The sequence below is a fragment of the Lepisosteus platostomus genome, chromosome 21, assembly GCF_059453375.1.
Source record: "Lepisosteus platostomus isolate fLepPlt1 chromosome 21, fLepPlt1.hap1, whole genome shotgun sequence".
Taxonomy (NCBI): domain Eukaryota; kingdom Metazoa; phylum Chordata; class Actinopteri; order Semionotiformes; family Lepisosteidae; genus Lepisosteus; species Lepisosteus platostomus.
Genome location: NC_142631.1, coordinates 17769733 through 17790504, shown reverse-complemented (window position 1 = coordinate 17790504; position 20772 = coordinate 17769733). Strand labels below are relative to the sequence as shown.

General features: G+C 47.7%; 1 protein-coding gene across 4 annotated transcripts in view; it reads right to left on the bottom strand.

Moving 5' to 3' along the window:
* eeig1b (estrogen-induced osteoclastogenesis regulator 1b) overlaps positions 1–20772 on the bottom strand; it is a 62985-nt gene that overhangs the window by 15482 nt on the left and 26731 nt on the right. For 2 of the 4 annotated variants that reach the window (XM_088615012.1, XM_088615014.1), the window contains 2 exons: positions 1536–1656; positions 105–134 (listed from right to left, as the gene is read on the bottom strand). In XM_088615012.1, the coding sequence (XP_088471138.1) occupies positions 105–134; positions 1536–1656 (151 nt within the window). Of the gene's footprint in view, positions 1–104; positions 135–1535; positions 1657–3664; positions 4477–4982; positions 15717–20772 lie in introns of those variants that run through there. The other 2 variants (XM_088615011.1, XM_088615013.1) reach the window with 2 other exon arrangements.

The following is a 20772-nucleotide window of genomic DNA, read 5'->3' as shown; positions in this document are numbered from 1 at the left end:
AACTGCGCGTCCGGCGTCCGGCAGGAACAAACAGCGTTTCACACCAGCGCCCTGCCACGGGTGAGAGAGGGGTGAGAGAGGCGGGATCAAGGCTGGACTCTTACCTTAGAGAACGTCTTTCCTCCTTTCAGTTCCTGCAACAAAAACAGGAAGAGGGAATAAATCTCTTACACGTTCTTACAGTGCTTAACATTAGAAATGACTGTTTCCACTGTCCCGTTAGAAAAGTTTATTGAAGTCGAATTGTGCAGAATATATTTTACAGCAATTCTCTACCATGCTTATATTGATCATTGTCCTTGCCATTGTACTATGTAAGAGTTTATTTTCCCTGTTAACCGCAATTTCACCAAACCGTACTACACTGCCCTCGCATTTATAATTGTATACAACAGTAACTGTTTCACAGGTACAAACGAATATAGTTACTAGTGGATGCAAAAACAAGCAAGTTGGATTATATAAAACGAAAAATGTTAATAATGCTCTCAAAATTTTCAAAGGTAAAATTATGACCTCTCCTGCATTCATAAGGTTAACAGAAAAATTAGGAATCTTAAAGTACAAGTAAACATCCTTATTGGCTTTGGTTGCATTGTGATTACAGGCAATATGTGGTTGTTAATGATATATTACAGGTGTAGAGGTCTTAAACAGAATTATCTTTTTCAGGATGCCAAAAATAAAGGTGTGAGACCTCTTCACACCCTTGCCTTTGAAGATATATTCATAAAAAGGTTTAGTTTGCCATAAAGCAACTTTAATTCCAAAGCCGTGCGATAAGAAGCCCTTTATCCAGCGCGTAGTGAATACTGTACCATGACAGCTGCAGTTTCAGAAGATGAGCTGCCCATCTAGTATGCTTTGTGACCTGGACTTACAGTCTTGACAGCATTTAAAACCACCATCATCACGTCTTTCTGCTGGGTCAAGTTATTTTCTACTGTGGCTAATTCTATTCCTGGCATGGAGATGGGGCTGTACATAAAACAAGAATCAATTTCTCTTTGACCATATAGTCCAATCTCCTAAAAACATCTCTACAGTCGTTCAGTTGAATGAGTCGTCAGCAAAAATCAATTAAGTACCAGTAATGGAGTTGACCATCATGTGCAACTTTCATAGCAGACTGCAATGGAAAAGCAGTCAATCCTACCCTTCAGGACAAGGCGTGTTCTACTTTAGTGTTGGCAGGTTTCTGGTAGCCAGAACTTAATCATGTCCTTTACCAGGTCCGTGCCATCTCACTATTCTACCGAGTTCATGGCGCACACGTGGCAGAGCGCCAGCAGGGCTTCTGGCAAACCCTGACCCCTGTGACCTTGTAGTGACATCAGCGAGAGATGTGCTGCTTCTCCCACCAGCAGCAGAGTGAGGTGAGTCCACAGCGGAGCAGTTTTTACAACCACTGGTCCACAGCCAGGTGGATCATAAGCTTCTACATGATCACTAGCAGCGTCAGCAGGGCGAGAAACCAGCCCGCTGACCAGGCCTCACACCCCTGGTCCCAGCGAGCCCGGGTTCGAGTGCCTCACCTTGCGGACAGACACTCGGCAGATGCAGGGGTCCAGGACGCCTGTGGTGGAGTTGGCGCTCATTTTGCACACGAAGGAGAACTTCTTCTTCCAGCGAACGCAGTTCTCCTGCACCTCCTCTCTGCAAGAGAAGCAGATGGCACGCTCATCGGTAACGAACCCAGGGCAGATCACAGTCCTCCCCATCGTTCCCCTCACTGCACTCGTTCGTCACCCCCTAAGTGACTTTTCTCCCTTGGCGTAATGCGGTTCTCCTGGGGCACTGTTTGAGCCCCAGCGCTACATACCTCCATTCTGCCCCCACATGTGCCGGCAGCTGGTGCCCCAAATACCTGTGCTCAACTAGTAACACAGGGGCGTGGAGGAGAGCCCCCAGGTGTACAGTAACATCTGTCAGTAGAGTCACAGTGGGAGAGAGCCCCTCGCCCAGGGAAGAGCAGACAGTCTAGGGAACACAAGTCCCTGCTGTTCGGCTGCTGGGGAACTCTCGTCTTAAGCAGATAAAGAATGCAAAGATGAACAGAAAACCTGGACGGTATAAAATATTTCCAATATTCAATTAGTTCAGCACACTTTATATTACTGACGTCACAGGCAATATTTTTCCTGTTAAAAAAAAAACTTAACATCTGGTTTCTTACTTTTACTAACCCTCTGGGCACCCCTAAAATGAGTTGTAGTGGTTTTCAAAAAACACAACTGCAGGGACAAATGCTAAACAAAGAGACGGCTGATTATATATTGGTAGTTAAAATGAAAGGTTCTTCTATATTTCTAAACGGACAATCTTTTTTTTTTTACTCCCAAGACAGAACACATTCTTTTGTTAAAAAAAAAGCTGTGGCTAAAGACTGTTCTTCACAGCTCCACAAATTTTTTTACCTGCTTCTGCGTCAACAACAAAAAAATGGATTTATTCTCTCTAAATTGCAGAGGAAGGTACAGATTATGCCACAGCAATAATTACAAGGATTACAAGAAGTTTTTTCTCAGGCTGTGATGACGCAGGAAGTTTGCCTGCTTCCACGCTTCCCTGTTTAAAGAGTGTGTGGGCTGTTGCCACGGACACTGTACACGGCAGCATGAGGCCTTTTCCGGTAAACAAAACCCAAAAAGATCAATAACAGGGATTGTAATTCCCCCCGGCTGTCCTCACTCTTAGTATTAAAACATCTCAAAATCCAAAAACGACACTTTAGGAGGCTAAAACGAATATGTTTTAATCTCCCCTCCCTGTTTTTCTCCCCTGATGTTTCCATCTTCTCTCTACCCTTTATGCTATAACACTGGCCTGTTTTCCCAACACAATCTCTGTACTTGGAAAGAGAGACCGTTTCGATCACTTCCCTGAACTAAATCCTGAACCGAAGATCACAGGGCTGTAAATTACTTTGGCTCGGTGTTGTGTGAGACAGGAGAGCTGAGGGAATCCTGAAATAAATTTATGACAGGCAGTAATGGCTGGCACACCCACTTCAATGTACAATCATCGTGTGAAACTGGGAGAAAGAACATTCTAGGCCTCTGTGGTGACTCCCTTTGTCTTTCCATACTCTTTTCAAAGGCTCCTTTGGTGCTTTCAGGCCCTCTGGGAGAGTGTGAAGAAAAAGAAGGGAATCTTTCCCTTCTGCACAATGGTCCTGCTGTGTCTCCTATGCGCACAGCTTAATGAAGATATTTATATTGACCTATTTGTTAGCTTCGAGGCTCAAGGAAGGGGGAGCTGCTGATGGGATGATCCCTGTTCAGGCATGTGGCCTGCTGTGGACACGCTGATGTCCAGTGTGCTGGGCTCCCACCCTCCAGAAGAGCTGTACTCACTCCTGATGTGGTACGTGTGCTCTGCAGGGGCAATGGTGAAGAGCCGCTGTGAACTGATCGTACAGTCCGAGTTCTTGTTACTTGACATAAAAACTGGAGTAAGTCTGGTCTAGCCACAATGTTTGCTGTAGACATGAGAATCACAAAAAACAGAAGCACAACAAAGATAGAAGTGAAGGAAATGGAGATAAGAGCCAGTTAGCCATTAAGATGAAAAGAAACATCTTTTTTTTCCCCTCCCCAAACATGCAACAAATTGTTTCTGCTCCAACTACGATCACTCCGCACGTCAGCCTGGGCAATCTTACCACAGAGCTATTCCTCAGTGATGCAATGCCACGACCTTCCAGAACGAGACGTTTCTCATGGCGTTGCACAACAGTACCACATTCCAAGACCCTGTCACCCCGAAGAGTGCGAGCCGCGGCGGGGCCGGTGCTGTCAGTAGCGATCGGAGGGCTGGGATGGCTTGTGAAGAGCGGGGGAAGGCTTTACCGGGCCAGCAGCTCCGTCTCGCCCTGCAGCGCTGCGGTGCCCGGTGGAAGGGGAGTCAAGGACGGGAAGAGGCTGTGAAAAGGCGGGCTGGGCGGCTCTGGGCAGCACAGGGCTGCAGGAACACGCTGTTCTGCAACGTGACCACGGAGGCAGGCCGGCGCACAGGCAGGTTCCCTCGGCCTTAGTGCTGCTGAACACATCCCGCACCCGAGCTGGGCTGGGCTTCCTCGGCTACCTCTCAGACCGCTCATCAGCCGGCCCCCTGCTCCGGTCACCGACCACTTGGCAAGGGTGCCCCCACTGTGGAGCGCACGGGGGTGCTCATAGTAACCGGCACGCACCCTCCTGCGGCACACGCCACCCACCCGTCCCGGCGCAGGCCAGCCCTGCAGCGGCACGGGTGGATTCAGAGTGAGATCACTGCTCCAGGGCAGCGGCTGCCTGCCGCAGGGCGAAGGAGGAGGGACAAGGGAGCAGAGGTTCTGCAGCAGTAACGCGCGCGAGAATAGCCACCGAGCACTCAGACAATGTGTGATTATGGCGTGGTTGGTACAGAGCCTGAAGCGTTCGCGCTCAAAAGCGATGGAACAAGTACACCTTATAGGCCACACCTCTGCTCCCCGCACTCGCGGGAGACCTGCTGCTCACTCCAGATCTCGCACGACAGCGAGGGAAAAGGTGTGTTATGTAACTCAAATAAAAAAAAGAAGGCCTTGAGCTGCCTGCAGGCTGCTCTCTCCCACTGCGATGCAAGCGGTTCTCTACACGCATGTTTGTTTTTCATGCAGACCCCGACAGTGTGGATAAAAACAGACCGAACAGGCAAACTCAGTTCAGATATTCCCCCCCATATTCCAAAGGGACCCCAAACCAGGAGAAGCTGGTGTACACATCGAGCACCTGCAGACACAGGAAGCAGACACTAGCAATCGCTGCAACCAGGCACAGGGGGAAAGGCAGTCATGCTGTCTTAAAATGAGCAAATCATTTGCTCAGATAAAATACCAAGCACAAAACGAAGCAGACACAAACCCACCAAAACTGCAGGAGCTTGGCCTTGTGCAGGGTAAGACGAACAGAATCTGAAGGCCGATTAAGAATGAAGAAATGCATTCATTGTGTTGTACTCACTCAAAGGATCCTTGGTATTCAAGATGAAAACCGAGAGTAAAAGCATGATATAGGCAGCGCGGAGCTTGTGAAGGGTGAATACACAGAAGAATACCACAGAGCTCTGCACCTTGCGGAGAGGATAGGAGCTGGAGGCAGCTTATACCTGCTATTTCTAATCCTGGATCTGTGCAGCTGAACATAAATTAACTCCTTGCCTCAATGTGGACTGCGAGAAAAGCCCTGTTGCGTCTAAGGAAAGGGAAATAAATAATCTTTTCTCCTCCAGCACGTGCCTTCCTTGAGACTTGGACAGCGTGGGTCAGCCTGCCCCAGCTGCAGGGTCACCCCTCGGCTTCATGACAAAGCAGTGCAGAGACTCTGCCGAGTCGTGCGCCTGGCAGGCCCTGGGGGAACAGTACTTTCAGACAGGAGTATAGCAAACAGGTTCTCTGTGACAAAAATAGCCACTCTTAGCAAAGAGTCCTAGTCATATCTGCACATTGCTTTAAAAAAATCAAAATGTGCAGAGATGAGCGTGTTCACTAGGAACACTGAAACATCTAAATGTCTGATTAGAAAACCTAGATGCTCCGTTAGCTACGTCAACGCAGAACAGCTTCACTTCAATGAGCTCGTAAAACGTACTAATGTGTTTGTACAGGCAGCTAAAGATCAGAGCGAAGGATTGCTTCTACATTATAAGTACAATTGACAAGTGGTATAGAGGACACTGCCCAGTCAGTATTACAAGCAGACTGGCATTCATCTCCATTCCTGTAGCTTCACGAGAAAGTGTCACCTCCTCCTCTTTACCCTCTGTGTGTTCAGGGATTCAGGGCAGGTCGTACAGCTTGCGATCTGAGAGAAGGGAAAACTCTGCTTATACGTGCTTCATCATACTCGCACAACACATCTCCCCCACGCTGAGAGGCTCATGCCCAGCCCAAAGCAAGCCTCTAACTTCACATTTCCCCACTGCCCGTGCTCTGTGTCCTGCAAGGCCAGCCATCTTTGCAGAGGTTTCCAGGTTTGACAGAGGCGGGTGTTTTTTTGTTCCAGACATCACCCTTTCAGAGTTCCAAATAAAAACCAGAAATATAGCTCCGACTGGGCTGAACCTGAACAACCAGCTGCGGTGAAAAGGAAGAACAATGTTGGGATGCAAACTCTGTACCCACCCAAGCCAAGCTGGCAATGTCCTGAGTGGTATTTCGATTCTAGCCGATAATATTCTACTTCCTAGTGAGCTGATACACAAAGACCAGGCCAGATCAAGCTTTTTTTTGCACACCTTCACAAGGTTTTTTAAGACATTATAACCGACATTTATATTTTTATCTTCAACTATTTTTCATTGAAAACAGGCTTTCCCAAAGCTCACTGCTCTGAACAGCCTGCCTTTGGCTCAGGGCGCCGCTGGAGGCTGATGGGAAAGCAGGAGGAGGCAGCTCACTACTGACGCGTCACACTAGTGACTGAGCCCACCTGTCCTGTAGCAGCAGCAAAGGCAACTGCTGCCGTTACCGTCTCCATGGTGATCAGAAGCCAAACACTCACTCCTCCATTGTGCTCTTTCACCCTGAAAGCAGATGAACTAACACAACACACCCCTCCTACAAAACCTCCTTTGAAACTACTGCTAGACATGCTTCTCGGTCCCTTTCTGCTGTTGCACCCTTAAATGTCTCAACTCCCTCTTTGGTGGAATGGTTGTTGGTGCTGCTTTTTATTTCTTTAGGCCCAGTTTCACAAAGACACTTGAACTTCATCGGAGGCTCAAAAACCACATGACTGGAAACTGTATGACCCTTAAAGTAGCATGAACAGTTGCACCAATAAGATCTTCAAGATTAAAACCTAAAATTCATGTTTCATATTGTCTGAACTTGAAAGCAAAGTTCCCTGGAGGTCATGACGTAACATGCAAACTCCACGCAGAAGGTGGCCCGGAGCCGAACCCGGGACCCAAGAGAGAGTGAAGCAGCAGTGCTGCTGTACTGCCCTGATACACTGATGGTCACTGTTCTGGAAACTGTTCTAGGAAGCAGTGACTGTCTCTGCACCGCTGTGACCATGGTCTTTTACAGTACCGCCCCACTCTCACAAAACTGCAGGAGATCGGCTTCACAACACCTCGACACTTCTGTGACTCCAGTCATGGGTCTCTGCTGTTTGTCCTCTGTTGATCTCTCACCTTTCTGGAAGAAAAACACCTTTGAATCCAGCCAAACCCTTTGCCATCACCATGACATCACAACCTCAGCTTGCGTAGCGTCCAGAGGTGCCTCACGTGACAACGCACAATCATTAACTAGCGCCCATGTTTGTACATCAAACCCTGCCTTTAGCGATGTCCAGCAGTCAGCTTCCAAAACACTGACTGCACTGTTTAAACAGCTTTCTTGCTCCACTGGTTTAGGAAATAATCTATCTTTTGATCGCTGTGGTTTTCATTACACTTCTAAGGAGTTTCTCCTTTAAAAAGATGCGAAGCAGAACAATCACATTGAGGGAAAATGAGCTTAAATTGGCTGAAAGAGGACTCTCATGACAGGAAAACGTTCTGACAGACGACAACCAAACGAAAGAAAAGGGGAAATGCATGGGGCTCGGAGTTTTCCAGACAGGCACAGAAGGGTGAAAGCCTAATTTGCTGCTCGGTTACATTTAAAAGATAAACTGCAACACACATTTGCATAAACCACAGTGATCTTTAGATGGGATGTTAATTCATACTTCCATGATATTGTATAACAGAAAAATTATTCTGTCACACTGATGATATCTTAAACCTGATCGTACGGTTAAAACAAAAATATGAACAACTTGTGAAATCAAGAATGAAGGAAACATTAACGCAGCACAGCTGTGAAGACACGCAGAAGCACGTAACCACCTACTGCTATATATATAGTATAATATAGGTTATCTGTGCAAAATTGCAGGATGTAGGGAATGTCAGCAATAATGGCTTACAGCACTGAGATTATTCCTGAGGGCTTGCAATTATACTGCACACTTTTCTGTGTGCTAAAAAAGGGAGATTGCATTTAAAAATAAGAAGGTGTGCTTTGCAACTTGGAGCTGGGAGTCCTGCCCCTTGACCCTCTGCCACTAGCTACTGTACGACAGACGCAGTGACCTCATCCTAACACCCGCGGTGCTCCGTGCTTCCAGCAGGTTATTACACAGCTAATTACAGAGCCGCCACTGCAAATTACGGACCGAGGGCCTGGGAAGTCTGGCGACGAGAGCCGAACGGGCTGCAGGGACATATAATCAGCACAGCTGGGAAAGACAGGCAGGGCTGGGTAACACTGGATTCTCAGAGACCATTTCCCATCCGACCTGCATATTTTGAATGAACCAAAAAATTACTAAACAAGAATCCAAGTCTCTAAAATGGCACTTCATGCTCATTTTGAGATAAGGGGTGTTTAAAATTGGGACAGAAAAAGTAAAGCAGCTTTTGCATTTCTCATTCTCTGCTAAAAAACATCCTGTATTTACACTCCGCTACACCTGATCCCAGAGTTAGGGTCTTCACGTGGCATTCATGATCACCTGCAGGAGAAAACGAAATAGTCCATGAACCTGAAGTCCAGGACAAACTCACCCGGGCAGTTTTACAGGGGCATTTCTGTTTCTGTTGTGTGTGAAGGTACTCATTTGCATGTGCTTGTCTTGGCAGAGATCGGCAGACACTGCTTTGTTCTAGTTCTCAGAATAATGTTAATAATTCACAAAGAACTGGAAACGAATCACAAGCCCAAGCCTCCTTTCACGTGCAGCCCTTGTGTCATTTTTGTTGTCCTTGTGCCTTTAAAGACATGGATCACGGTAATGATGCCAGACACAGGCAGTGACACTTCTGAAAACTGCTGATCAGGTCCAACCAACAAGGAAGGAAACAAGTTCAAGTAAAAAGCATTTAGGAAACAAAATGGGATGCACAGACAAATATGGACATTCTTCTCGAGAACTCTCAAAAATACACCCAAGGAGCTCTTCCAAGTGTACGTTACCAGCAACCACAACCCTGCAAGCGGGTTTAACAAAGTCCAGTTGCATAACTGATTTTTTAAATCTAAACAGTTTGACATTTCATAACCGTAACTACAACAGGCTCGTCCAACAGAGGGGAATTCGGGCCTGTTATGACTAGTTATTAGAGTTTCCTTTTTTTCTAAAGACAGCCCAGGTTAGCTTTGATCTCAGGGCCCTGGTTACCTTTGATCTCTTGGTTATGAAAGCCTGTTTCACAAAGCCGCTTGACCCCAAAAGGACTGCCTTGTTCAAGCAAATTCACCTGTCCCTGCGTAACAGGGCTGAGGGATTCCAGTAACTCCTGCTTATTCAGCTCACACGTCAGCAAGTAAGACATATCGAGAGGTTCAGCATCAGTAGTAACTGAGGTGTGAAAAAACAGGAATATTGCAGACAGTGGACACAAGGAGGATACAGGGGGCACCGTTTGTTAACCATGACTATTTTTTTTTTATAAGGGTTAAAATAACCATGAGGTTAATGCTGTAAACACTGCACTGAAAAAAGGCTCAATGGCCAAACTATTAAGCCCCCCTGCCTCCAGGGTCTCTCTCTCAGTGGCAGGCAGGTCAGGATATTTACCGATTTCTCTAAAGTGAAAACTGGTAGAACGTGGGGGGCGTGCACCTTAAAATTTCACACCGCTCATGCCATTATCACAACCTCAAACAAGAACCCCGCAAGGTACAAGGGTACGCAAGACACGCCCCGTCCTGGACGAGCCCATCTTGAGCTCTGCAGAGGCCCCCCAGTAACACGGCCTACGAGAATCTCTCTCCGCAACATCCGTGGTGGAAGTCTCCAGATGGCTGACTTCCTGCCTGAATTCTAGCTTCAGTTTCTTTCCCCCCTCCGCATGCTCAACTGCGGCCAGATGCTCTGTAAGGTCCACGCCTGCCGGAGACACCACTCCTCGAGGAGGGACGGGCCTGCCGGGCCCGATCAGGCCTGCGGCCCCCCGCCCACGCCAACACGTTGAGTGTAGTGCGTCACAACGCCACTGCCAAGCCCTGCAGCGCACACGGAAAGGACTGGGACTTTAACTAGCGTCCAGCGTCTGCACCTGCACAGACCCTGATAAAGCACAGGGCAGGTCCACTCTAGAACGATGCGCGGAGACAGGACCGAGATGGTGAAGCTGGGGATTTACAGTACTTGTGTCCCCAGGTGGAGACGAGCTCATTCCCCTCTCTCTCTCCCACACACTGAAACTCTCTGCTCGTTAAGCTCTTCGCTGGGGGAAAGGTAATAGCAGGCCCTGAATGGGCCGATTGTTGGAAAGGAATTTGGAACAATTTTGCTTTACACAAAGGAGCTGAAAACCCAAGAGGGGGTGTTCACCTGCTGGAAACGTAATAAGAAATGATTTGATACCTCCTTGCAGAGAACCTAGGTCAGCAAAAAAAAACTACATTTTTTAAGAACATTAGAAAGGTTACAAACTAGAGGACAGAGGAGACTATTCGTCCCGTCTTGCTTGTTTAACAGTTAGTTAATAGAAGAATCCTACCACTGCTTGAGAGAAACCAGATATCAACTTCAACCCAACTACTGTAGCTTGTTCCATACGACCACAATACTTTTGGATAAAACAATGCCTCCCGTTTTCAGCTCTCAGTTTGTGCGCGCCTGTGTTTATTCTGAAGAAATCTTCTGAGCTGACTTTGTTCATATCTTTTGAGGATCTTGAAGACCAAGAGGTACATAACCTAACATTTTGTTTGCATTTTTAATTGCTATATTTAAGTGATGTGTCAACATAAACACCTTGGACCTCTTTCAAGTGTTTCTAGCTCAGCGTTTCTCTTTATAAGAGACCTTCTGATTGCTACAACCAAATACAAAATGACCCATGTCAAAAAATCCAGGACTGATGTTGGGGACCAGTGTAGGTATGTGCCACTGTTCAGAAGCTTCACCTGTTTTGCTGCTCTTGATTGCTGTGCCAGCTTTTCATGAAGCAGATGGGTTTCCACAGGACAGTGACAGGTTTTATCTGTAAAAAATATGCTCCTAGCTTCACAGCCCATTCTGCGTGTGAGTACATGAAGTACAGTCCTACAACACTGAGCATTAGCACCTTTACTGTTTAAAATGAAGCTGCCACATCCCATGCCCTGTTCTGTAGGAAATAACCTTTTAGTCTTTCAGAAATGTTTGCTTATTACGTACGTGAGTGCCGGACTGCACAGCACTTTCATTGAGGTTTAAAGTGCCTTAATAATAGGCTTGCTATTGGGAAGAAGAGGTTTCCCGTCTGCCAGCCTTCAAAATTACTAGTGTGCGCTCAAAGAGCCCATTCTCCACTTGGTTTTTTACAGCTGTCTCTATAGGACTTCACTCCTCCACCTCGTCTCTCTCCCTCCTCTCCATGCAGCACAGAGCTCACCTTTTAAAGAAAACATGAATGCGGGTTCAAATTAAATATCCTTTCCCTTCCTAAAGAGTCAATAGATTCGTAAGCTTCAACAAGAGCTGGACAAGCAATGTTTTGAAGAACGTGTTAGAATATCTAAGCTTAGATAATATAAGAACAAGAACACACACTTATTAAATATTTCTGGTATTTTTCCCATTCTAATAAAACAAATCTAATAAAACTGCATATTTCCCCAAAAGCATTTGAACCGATTTACAAACCTGAGATTTTTTACAGAAGCAATCCGAGTGAAGATTTGAACCCACAACCCTCCAGATACGAGTCTGGAGCCCTGACCTCTGCACACCACTGCTCACACGTGCAACTCGTATGCCTAAATAAACTGTAAAATAAACGACTGTTTTCCTGTCAGTTCCTCCTTTGGTCTGGCTGGCTGGAGATGACTATGGAGCTGCTGCAAATAAACGATTCAGACGCACCAACACGTAGCAAGCAATGGCATTTTTTTCAATCACATTTGTGAGGTATCACAATTACAGCTACACTCCTCCTTTTATTGTATACCTGAACAGCAGCTACACCAGCCTGGTATGCAGCACAGTCTGGCTTTTATAAAGTTACAGCTTCGCACCTGAGCACTGGACACACAGCCTGAACTGGCATATTCTGTTATGCAATGTACCAGTTAAGCTTAAACCAAGCTGAGTCACAGCATGTGATCATGGTCCCCACCTTTGGAAACCAGGCAGGACTGCGGATCTGTGGTATATTTGCGATGCGAGTTAGAAAGCTGTTATATAATTCGTAACCAGCTTATCCTATTCCAACTGCCAGGTTAATATTTTTCTGCAAGGAAGCTAAGAATGAAATGTTCAACTTGTAGCGTCCTGAACATTTTAACAGGGAGTAGCACACAGCCTGAAATCACCAATCTAAACCTTTGTAAGCTTTCTTTTATATAAGTGGTGGCCAAAGAAATAAAGTAAACAGCGATTTCATGTGGATCATTCCTCCAAGTTGGAGACTGGGTGTCTCCGATCGAACTCGGGAAACGTTCCGTTTCCCTGGCGTCAGCAACCTGCAGCCTGAGAAGGATCACAGAGCGAATAACGTTGAGACGAGCTAGTAGCTGGATCCTCTCTGCAAAAAAAAAAGTGCTGACGTGGCTCTTACAGGCTTTACTTGTATTTTTAGGGAAGTACGGAGGGTGAAGGATTCTTTCTTCTCAGCCAGGAGGAAAAATAAAAAAGTGATTTTAATTGAATTCAGAGAATTCATACCCCATTTTTTTAACTCTTCTTTCGTGGTCTTTCTTATTCACATTTGTTGAGAGCTTCCTACATAGCCTGCTCTTCTGAAGCAGTTCACCCTCAGCTCCGCCTCAAGTTAAAACCAGGCTTCACACTGGGCAGGCAAACACAGGCGCCCAGGCAAACACCCGAAAAACATAGGAAAACAGGCACTCGGAGACAAACTGACACGAACATGCACGTTCAATTAAACTAACAGGGCTGCGCGCACACACGCACAGGCCGAGACAGCATCTGTATCCAATCTGCTCCCTGGGCGATTAGCCGAAGACAAACAGAAATCCCCAGAAAAATTCCTCTACACGGGCAGGCTCACAAGACAGGGTGAAAGGCCACAGTGCTCCGCTTCAGAAAGATGGGGGCTAAACTGAAGGAGATGGCTGCCAGCAACCACTACAAATTAAAAGCTTTTTTAGCCAGAGAAATGTACCGCAAAACTACATCTAACATCGGATCCCGAACTTCATCCCTCTACTGAGCGCGCAGCTGGCTGGCTGGCTGGGGAGCTGCAGGCCGGCGCATTCTTCCCAAATTCAATAAGTCACGATGACAAGTCAGCAGCTTTTGTGGGATCTTTCGGAGTGCCGGCACTCCTCCAGCTCCTCCAGGTTCTCTTCCGAGTCAGCTGCCATGGAAGTCTCGGGACTGTCCAGGCAAAAAAGTCCCCCACTTCCCTGCGATCCCCCCCCAACTCAAAAGAATCCAGAATTTCCCAAACCCAGCCCCTCCGGGAAATGGGAGCCGCACGACACGGAAAGAGAAACACGAGCTTTGAGAAGCCATAAACAAAGTAAAGTTCCCTGCCAGAGGTACGCTCGACCCAAACCATGAGAGCTGTAAGCTCTGCAGGTCAGACCCGGAAACTTTCTAGAAATCTTTGATGTGGCAAAAGAAAAAATACAGCCGCTGCAGAAGAAAACACTTTCCAGAACTCCATTCAAAACTCAACACTTGAGCCCGAGTCTCAAGCTGGGCGATGTGGGTCGAGGAGTGGTCCAGTCGGAGAAACCGTGAAGAATGTCATCTTTGTGATGCCGTGACCCCGCCCGTGCCTGCTGGGGATTGATGCTCAGCAGTAGCAGGTGTGAACAGGCACTGATACTGAGACAATGACGCCCCTGGCAAGGGTCTGACATTAAAAACTGGGGCTTATCAGCATCACCAGTGTTGCTAAACCACAAGATGCTTCTTCTCTCTCTTCATAGGAGTCACCTGAACGACGGCAAGGCTGAATTTTAGCAAGGGAATTTAAAAATCCTACAGGCTAACAACATGCCGAACACTTTAAAGCCAGGGTTCTTACATCTGGTGTCTGGGGATTTCAGATCATTCAAGCTCATGTTCCTGCTGGGTTTTCAGTTAATAAACTACTTCATTTGGCCTTTTTAATTGTTTTCAGCTCTTATGAAGTTGATCCTTTAAGTAACTTCGGAAGTATCACAAACGGTAACACTTCGGTGGCGCAAACTTAATAAAAAGCGTCCAAGACCGAAAACGATTAGCCCCTTTCAATTAAAGACTTAATTGCGGATTTGAAAGCCGGGCAAGACTCAAATATGCTTGTGGTGCCGAGAAGCAGCTGGGGAGATTACGAGACGGGGGGGGCGTAGGGGGGGGGAATGCAAATGAGAAGCTGCATGCGTGTCAGTTTCAGAAAAAGGCCAAAAAAAAACCGCTCAGCTCTCACAGGCCTTTTCACTTGTCATACGCAGGCGTGAGCCCAGACGTGCGCCCCTCTCCATGAACCAGCCCTTTCCCTGGCCGCTCACCCGCCTGCTCTTCCCCAGCGCCGCGCAAGCCAGCCAGGGCCTTCCTGGAACAGGACCACCTTGCTCACTCGGCACAGCTGCGAGGAGTTGAGGAGCTGGCTCCTCACCAGCCAGCGGGCCTGCGCTCTCACCGAGCTGCTGGAGCAGAACCAAACTAACGTCGCTTTCCCAGAGCGGTCTGCACGCTCACCGGCAACAGCGCTGCTGCCTCCGATGTTACAGACCATGAGTCAAATCAGACGTTCGATTCCACTATCAACACCAAGACACAGCAAGACACAGCAAGATCCTCCTGTCACAATCCTCCTCTGTGCTGTGACTCTGCAGCGCTCTAGAAGCAGGCAGAGTATATACAGGAGTAAGAGAAGAGGACAGGAAACAAAAAGCAAGAGCAGAGGCTCCAGCGACAGCGAGCTTGAAAACAAAGACCCCCTACTCCTGGGCAGGTTTACTAAACTGTGCACTTGGGGGGAGATCCTGCAGTCTCCTTTCTTTCAGGACGGGGTTTTCAGACTGCCAATGCTGGATTTCTGGACCTTAATAGCCACAGTTTTAGGGGGGTGGGGAGGAGTGGATCTGATTTTGCTTAAGAAAGAAAAAGACAATATGTACATATTTGCTTCCAGTGCAAAGTTCACTATAATCTGTCCCAGGTCACAGCTCAATCCTAACTATAACATTACTCCCTCTATATCAACAAGAAAAGTGCAGAGTCACAGTTAAGGCCTACTAAGCTTTAAGCACACACGTAGATATTAAATGGCAATAGCTAAAGGATCCCTGTATTGCTTTTCCACAAAAGGAGATCCCTTGAAATTCATAACCAAAACAAGACCTGTAAGCAAAACACTTGCAGCTGCTCTCCGAGTCTAAACCACTAAATTCGCTAATAAAATCAGGAACTGCTCAACAGGCACCAGAAATCCACTGAAAAAAAAATCGATGTTTTTGTTTACCAGTGAAGACTTGGACCTTTATCAAGAGTTTATTTCACACTAAGGATTCCTCTCCAGATTGCCAGTTTCGACACAGGCCCCTGGGTTTTCACGTTGTGGAACAAGGTCCAGCGAGGTGAAACAACAGGCGGCGCCGGCCCACAGCCCTGCACCTTATCTAGAAGGAGCACTACCGGCCTGCTGGTACCTGTGGGAGCCATGTGTTTCTGAGCAAACAACCAAAGCTTTCCTTGTGTGGCTGTCACGGCAACAGGGCCGGGCCTGCGTGGGGACAGGAAACTGTAAATCAGTCCTGTGACACACACACACACACACACACACACACACACACACACGGTCGCCGTGGAGCTCAACAGGAAGGGAATCCAGCCGTAAGCTGGCAGCTTGTCCGGGCGCCAGACTCCAGAGCGTGCCTGCGTAGCCCCCGGGCCCCTGCCAAACTGGATTTCATGAAGGAAATGGAGTCAATCAAGACAAACGCCCTCATCAAAGCCTATCGCAGAGTATCTGTGGGGGGGAAAGGAAAAAAGTCAGGCGCAAGGCAGCCCGCTCGTGCGCAATCAGGGACGCGGCACACACCAGCGCTTGTGAAGCCCAGCCGACTACAACAACGGCTTTAGCGCTTCGGGTCAGACAACAAACGGGAAAAGGGAAAACAGCACAGCCGCAGAAGCGCAGTGAGCGATGAAAAGTGAGGTTAGACTCCTTCCCCAACGGCACGGAGCAGGTATACCGACGATGTACAAATGATGTTGGGATTTTGGGGGGCAGTATAAAGTTCAGGGCCGGAACCCTCCTCTCTCGGATGGCCACCGGTGTCAGCTCCCACTCGGCTCACTTCCTTCCATTGTTTCGGACTCTGGAAACGCGCAGAAGCAAACCCCTCCAGCTGTCCGGCGGACATCGGCCACTCGCTCTCCCCTGCTGGCGTTTCCCTCTCGCACAGCCCTGCTGCACGGACTCGAACCGGCCTGGCGTGGAGGCAGTGCATGCGCCACACCACCCGGCACGATACGGAGCAGACACAAACACCCCAGCAGCTCAGCCCGGCGCCATGCAGGGACACACTGCAGGCACTCGCACAGAAGGATGTGGAAGCACTGCGGGTCCACAGCTTCAGGTTCTACAGTGATACAAGTGACAAGGCTATGCACACAGAATAAACATAAAACACTGTATTGGCCTAACTCCCTCTAGAATAGCTCTGAGATTTTCCATGAAGGGTAAAAAAAAACATATATATACCCCTCACTTTTCCTTTACAGTAAATGTTAAAAAATACTTTTTCCTGCCTTAAATGCCTTTTTAAATCAGAGACTGCATATGTCCAGTAGCCTACGGTGTGAAATACCCAATAAATCCAAACTCTAGTTACAAAAAAACACCCCATACTGTTCTGCGCACTTCAGAGTCTATAGGATTGAGCTGCCCCTCTCATCTCTACAGGTCAAATTCCTTCTCTCACCCTGTGGACTTTCATACATCATTACTCTGAGGAATTCAGCTCTACAGCAAAAACACCAGCTGAACCTAATTACACCTCTCCGTCACAAATCAGGGCCAAGAAAACATATGGCATAACTCAAAAACATGACTTTTTTTTCTAGAAACAGAAAGTACTGAAAAACGCCACAACATGAAGAACAAACAAGTGAGATGAATTAAATTCTGTCTAAATTAAATTGTAAACGAATGATTTACTTGTGACCACGATCTTTCAAGGCTAGTCTAAAGCACTGAGTAACATGGCAAATTAATGAAGAGAAAAGGCTGGGCCATGCCTGCTTTAAGGCTCGTTTTCAAAGCTCGTCTTTGTCAAAGAGAAAGAACCTACCAGGGAAACTGACCTAAAAAAGTGTCCCTTGCTGACATCACCAAGAGCCTGCAGGCCCACAGGAAGTGGTGGCCGTTTTGCTGGGATCTAGGTGCTCTGTAACAGACTAATCCCCATGGCCCTGCCACTGTGGAAATCCCGATCGCAGCCGGGTTAGTGGCCTTAATCAGGTGTGAACCTTCAGCACCCGGAGCACAACCTGAACTCCGAACCAACATGTTCACTGACTGAACCAGCCCAGAGCCCAGATTCCGAGTTTTCATTGGAGGAGACTAATCTAAAATCCTGCCCAATGGGGACGCAGAGCTGGGGATCGTCATGCAGAAATCAGTGGGGCACAGGAAGATGTCAGAAGAAAAAGTAAAACGCTTCAACTTGGGTCAAGAAAATATGGGCTTTGCACCTGCCTTTTTAAGATGTTATAGTGAAATGTTTTAATGTTGCTTTTGATTTTCCCATCTGAAATGCATTTCACAACAAGTACCACAAAACACGGTCATCGGAGACCAGTGTTGTCGTTGTTCATCTCTTCCGATTTTATAGGAAAGATTTCTGCAGTGTTTCTACAGTATTCCTCCCTCTGTGTTAATGCTGTTCCAGCTCCCTGGCGCGTCCGGTCGGTCTAATTACCGAGCTCGGCCCAGTCCACTGCAATCCTGAGAGGTTCCTCAGGCCGAATCAACAGCAGGAGGCTGTCCCAGCTGTGCAGACCGATCTACCTGCTGCCCTCCATATACAGTCAGAGAGCTTTTTAGACCTTCTCTTACACCCTCTTATCACCATTTATAGACTGAGAGACTCTTCATCTTAAGGGGCCCTTCTATATAATAATTCTACAGCATTTTCCTTCCAGCAGGCTCATAATTCTTTGATGAGGTCGCGCTATTTCTGGCAGGAGAAAACCTCTTGGGAGCTGTCCAGCGAAAGCGACGGCACTCATGATCATTCTAAACTCATTTAAGGTTTTCATCAGGACTAGGAAAACATACCGCTCCATATTAGATTACAAACAAAAAACCCACCCACGAGATCTCCACTCAATCACCCCTGTCAACAGGAAACTGGCTTCCGCCTGCCTGGATCCACTTAGACCCCGGTCGCTTTTCCCAACCAGACATGGGCACACGAGTACAGACCCTCCGAAAACCTCAAAACGAAACCAAAACAACCAGGTTAGAACACACCGAAATAGGCTCAATGAGTACTGCAGAATGGGCACGCACGCAACAACAAAAATACTTACTGATTAAGACAACCCCCTAATACACAAAGGGGAATTTATTGCGATACTTTGGCACCTCCCAGTTTGGACATGCCTGTAGCTGTACTTTACTACACTGGTCCCCGAGCAAACCACATCGTACTGAACTAGACAGGGGTTACGGACATCTGGGGTGATAAACTGTGGTGTTACCACTGGTCAGAGCAAAACTGAAGTAAAACAGTGGTAAAGTGCAGAAGCATCTGAATTATTTTGCTATGGAAAGCCCCTCAGATTCCTAATCCCCCCCTCAGGGCGCACCATGAGCTCTGGACTATCTCCCTCTGCAGAAGACCGGGCTGCCTTTATAAGAGCTGACGAACGTGTCCTGTAACAACTGTAAAACTGTCAGCTACGTCTGTATTATCCGGTTTATAATCCTGTCTCGGTCACTGCACTGAAGACCCCCCCCCCCCCGTCCTCGCCATCTGCCCCCCACGCCCGTCTGAATCCTTCTTTTCCTCCTTTCCTGTGGGTTTTGATCTCTCATCTTGCAATGCCCGTTTGCTAGCCCCCGTGCTTCTTCTCGAACCCCAGCCCTCACGGGAGCAGCCATCTCCAGCGCAACGAAGGGGTGAGGGGGACTGGCTCGGGCCACAGACACGGCTGGCACGATTCCCAGATCCATTCCCGCTCCTGCACACGGAGCCACATGCGGCGGCAGTGTGCAAAACTGAGAACTTTCAGAACACAGCTGGACAACGGCGCAGGCAGGGCCAGGATGGGAGGCTGGGTTTGCAAAATTCAAAAACCACAATCTTCCTTACAGACTGACGGGACTGCTGGAATGACACACTGTGTTCGGGAAGCAGATGAGTGACTTCACTCTTCACATATCTGGGAGACAAGAACCCGACTGCAGGCGGCATGGTGGCGCAGTGGTGGGCACTGGGGCCCCGACTTCGGCTCCTGGGGCGCTGTCTGTGTGGAGTCTGCATGTCCTGCCTGTGTTCACGTGGGTTTCCTCCCACAGTCCAAACACATGCTGGTGGATTCCTTGCCTTCTGGGTAGACTGGCCTCGGCTGTGCGTGCAGTGTCTGTCCAGGGTGTACCCCGTGATGCGCTCCAGCTCCCCCGCTGACAACCGGTTGGAAAGAGGATCGCATGGAAGGAACAGCCGGCAGGCCCAAGATTCATTCAAGCGGTCTGGACCTCTGCCCGCTGAGTGACAACGGAATACCCTCTCCTGACCGAGTCACATTCCTGATCCGTCATGGCAGCTCCACACCTCTCCGGTGGGATTACCGCATCCCTGCGCAGAGCCCTGGATCTGCAGGGCCGGTTCAGACGGGGCTCCGCTGTTCTGTACTGTGTGGGACTATGGGAATATCTGTCCGCTTCTGACAACCGGGGGGGGGTGTATTTAATAAGGTGTGGGGGGTTTGAGGACCAAATATTGAACAAAAAAACTGACTGCCAGTGTTTTCACCGCTCAGCAGCAAATCTATGAACAAAATTCAAGAACAGACTGTGAAGAAATGAGAAAAACTGACTGCGCCAAAGCAGGAAGGACTTCATCTGTGAAACAGCAAAAAAAAAAAGTGAGTTTACTGATGTTTTCTAGGTAAGCGGAGAAATTTAGAAGCTCGTTAAATCTAACTTGTCATCTAGCGGTTTCCTCTTGAGCTAGCATTTCACAAGATGATGTTATCGATGCTGAAAAACATTCAGAAGCACACACAGGTTACCCGCCGCTTGCGACAGGACCGGCTTGCGACACTCTGGATACAAACTCCACCATTACTAAAGCTCGACATTTGGGTTTCTTCACATGTTAAGAGAAAGCCTCCAGGGTTTCCAGTCACAAAACAAGAAGCATGTTATCAAAAGGAGTTCTCAAATCTACTCCCACAGGCACCGGGGTGTTCCAGAACCAGTGATACTTTTCAACCTTCAGGCTCATTAACTGTGATTTTTTAAACTTTGATTCTCTATGCAGGCAAATGTTTTCCCACACAAAAACAAACCCAGAAGCTGCCGATGGAGTTAATTTCCCTTCAGCCTCGTTAAGCACTCCCCCACCCCATCCCCTCAATAGTCCATCGCCCTTTTGATTGATTACTTTACAATGACAGCCTATACCATCGAAAAACAAGAAGACAAAAGTAAAAGATATTTCTCAATTCTACTGCAATTCCAACCTGCAATGACAGCACACAATGAGCGTGCTCACTGCTGGTGTTGTCATCTCTTTTGGGAATCTGATCCCTGAAGAAATGTCTGTTATTACTGGAGGTCTTACGTTTGGGT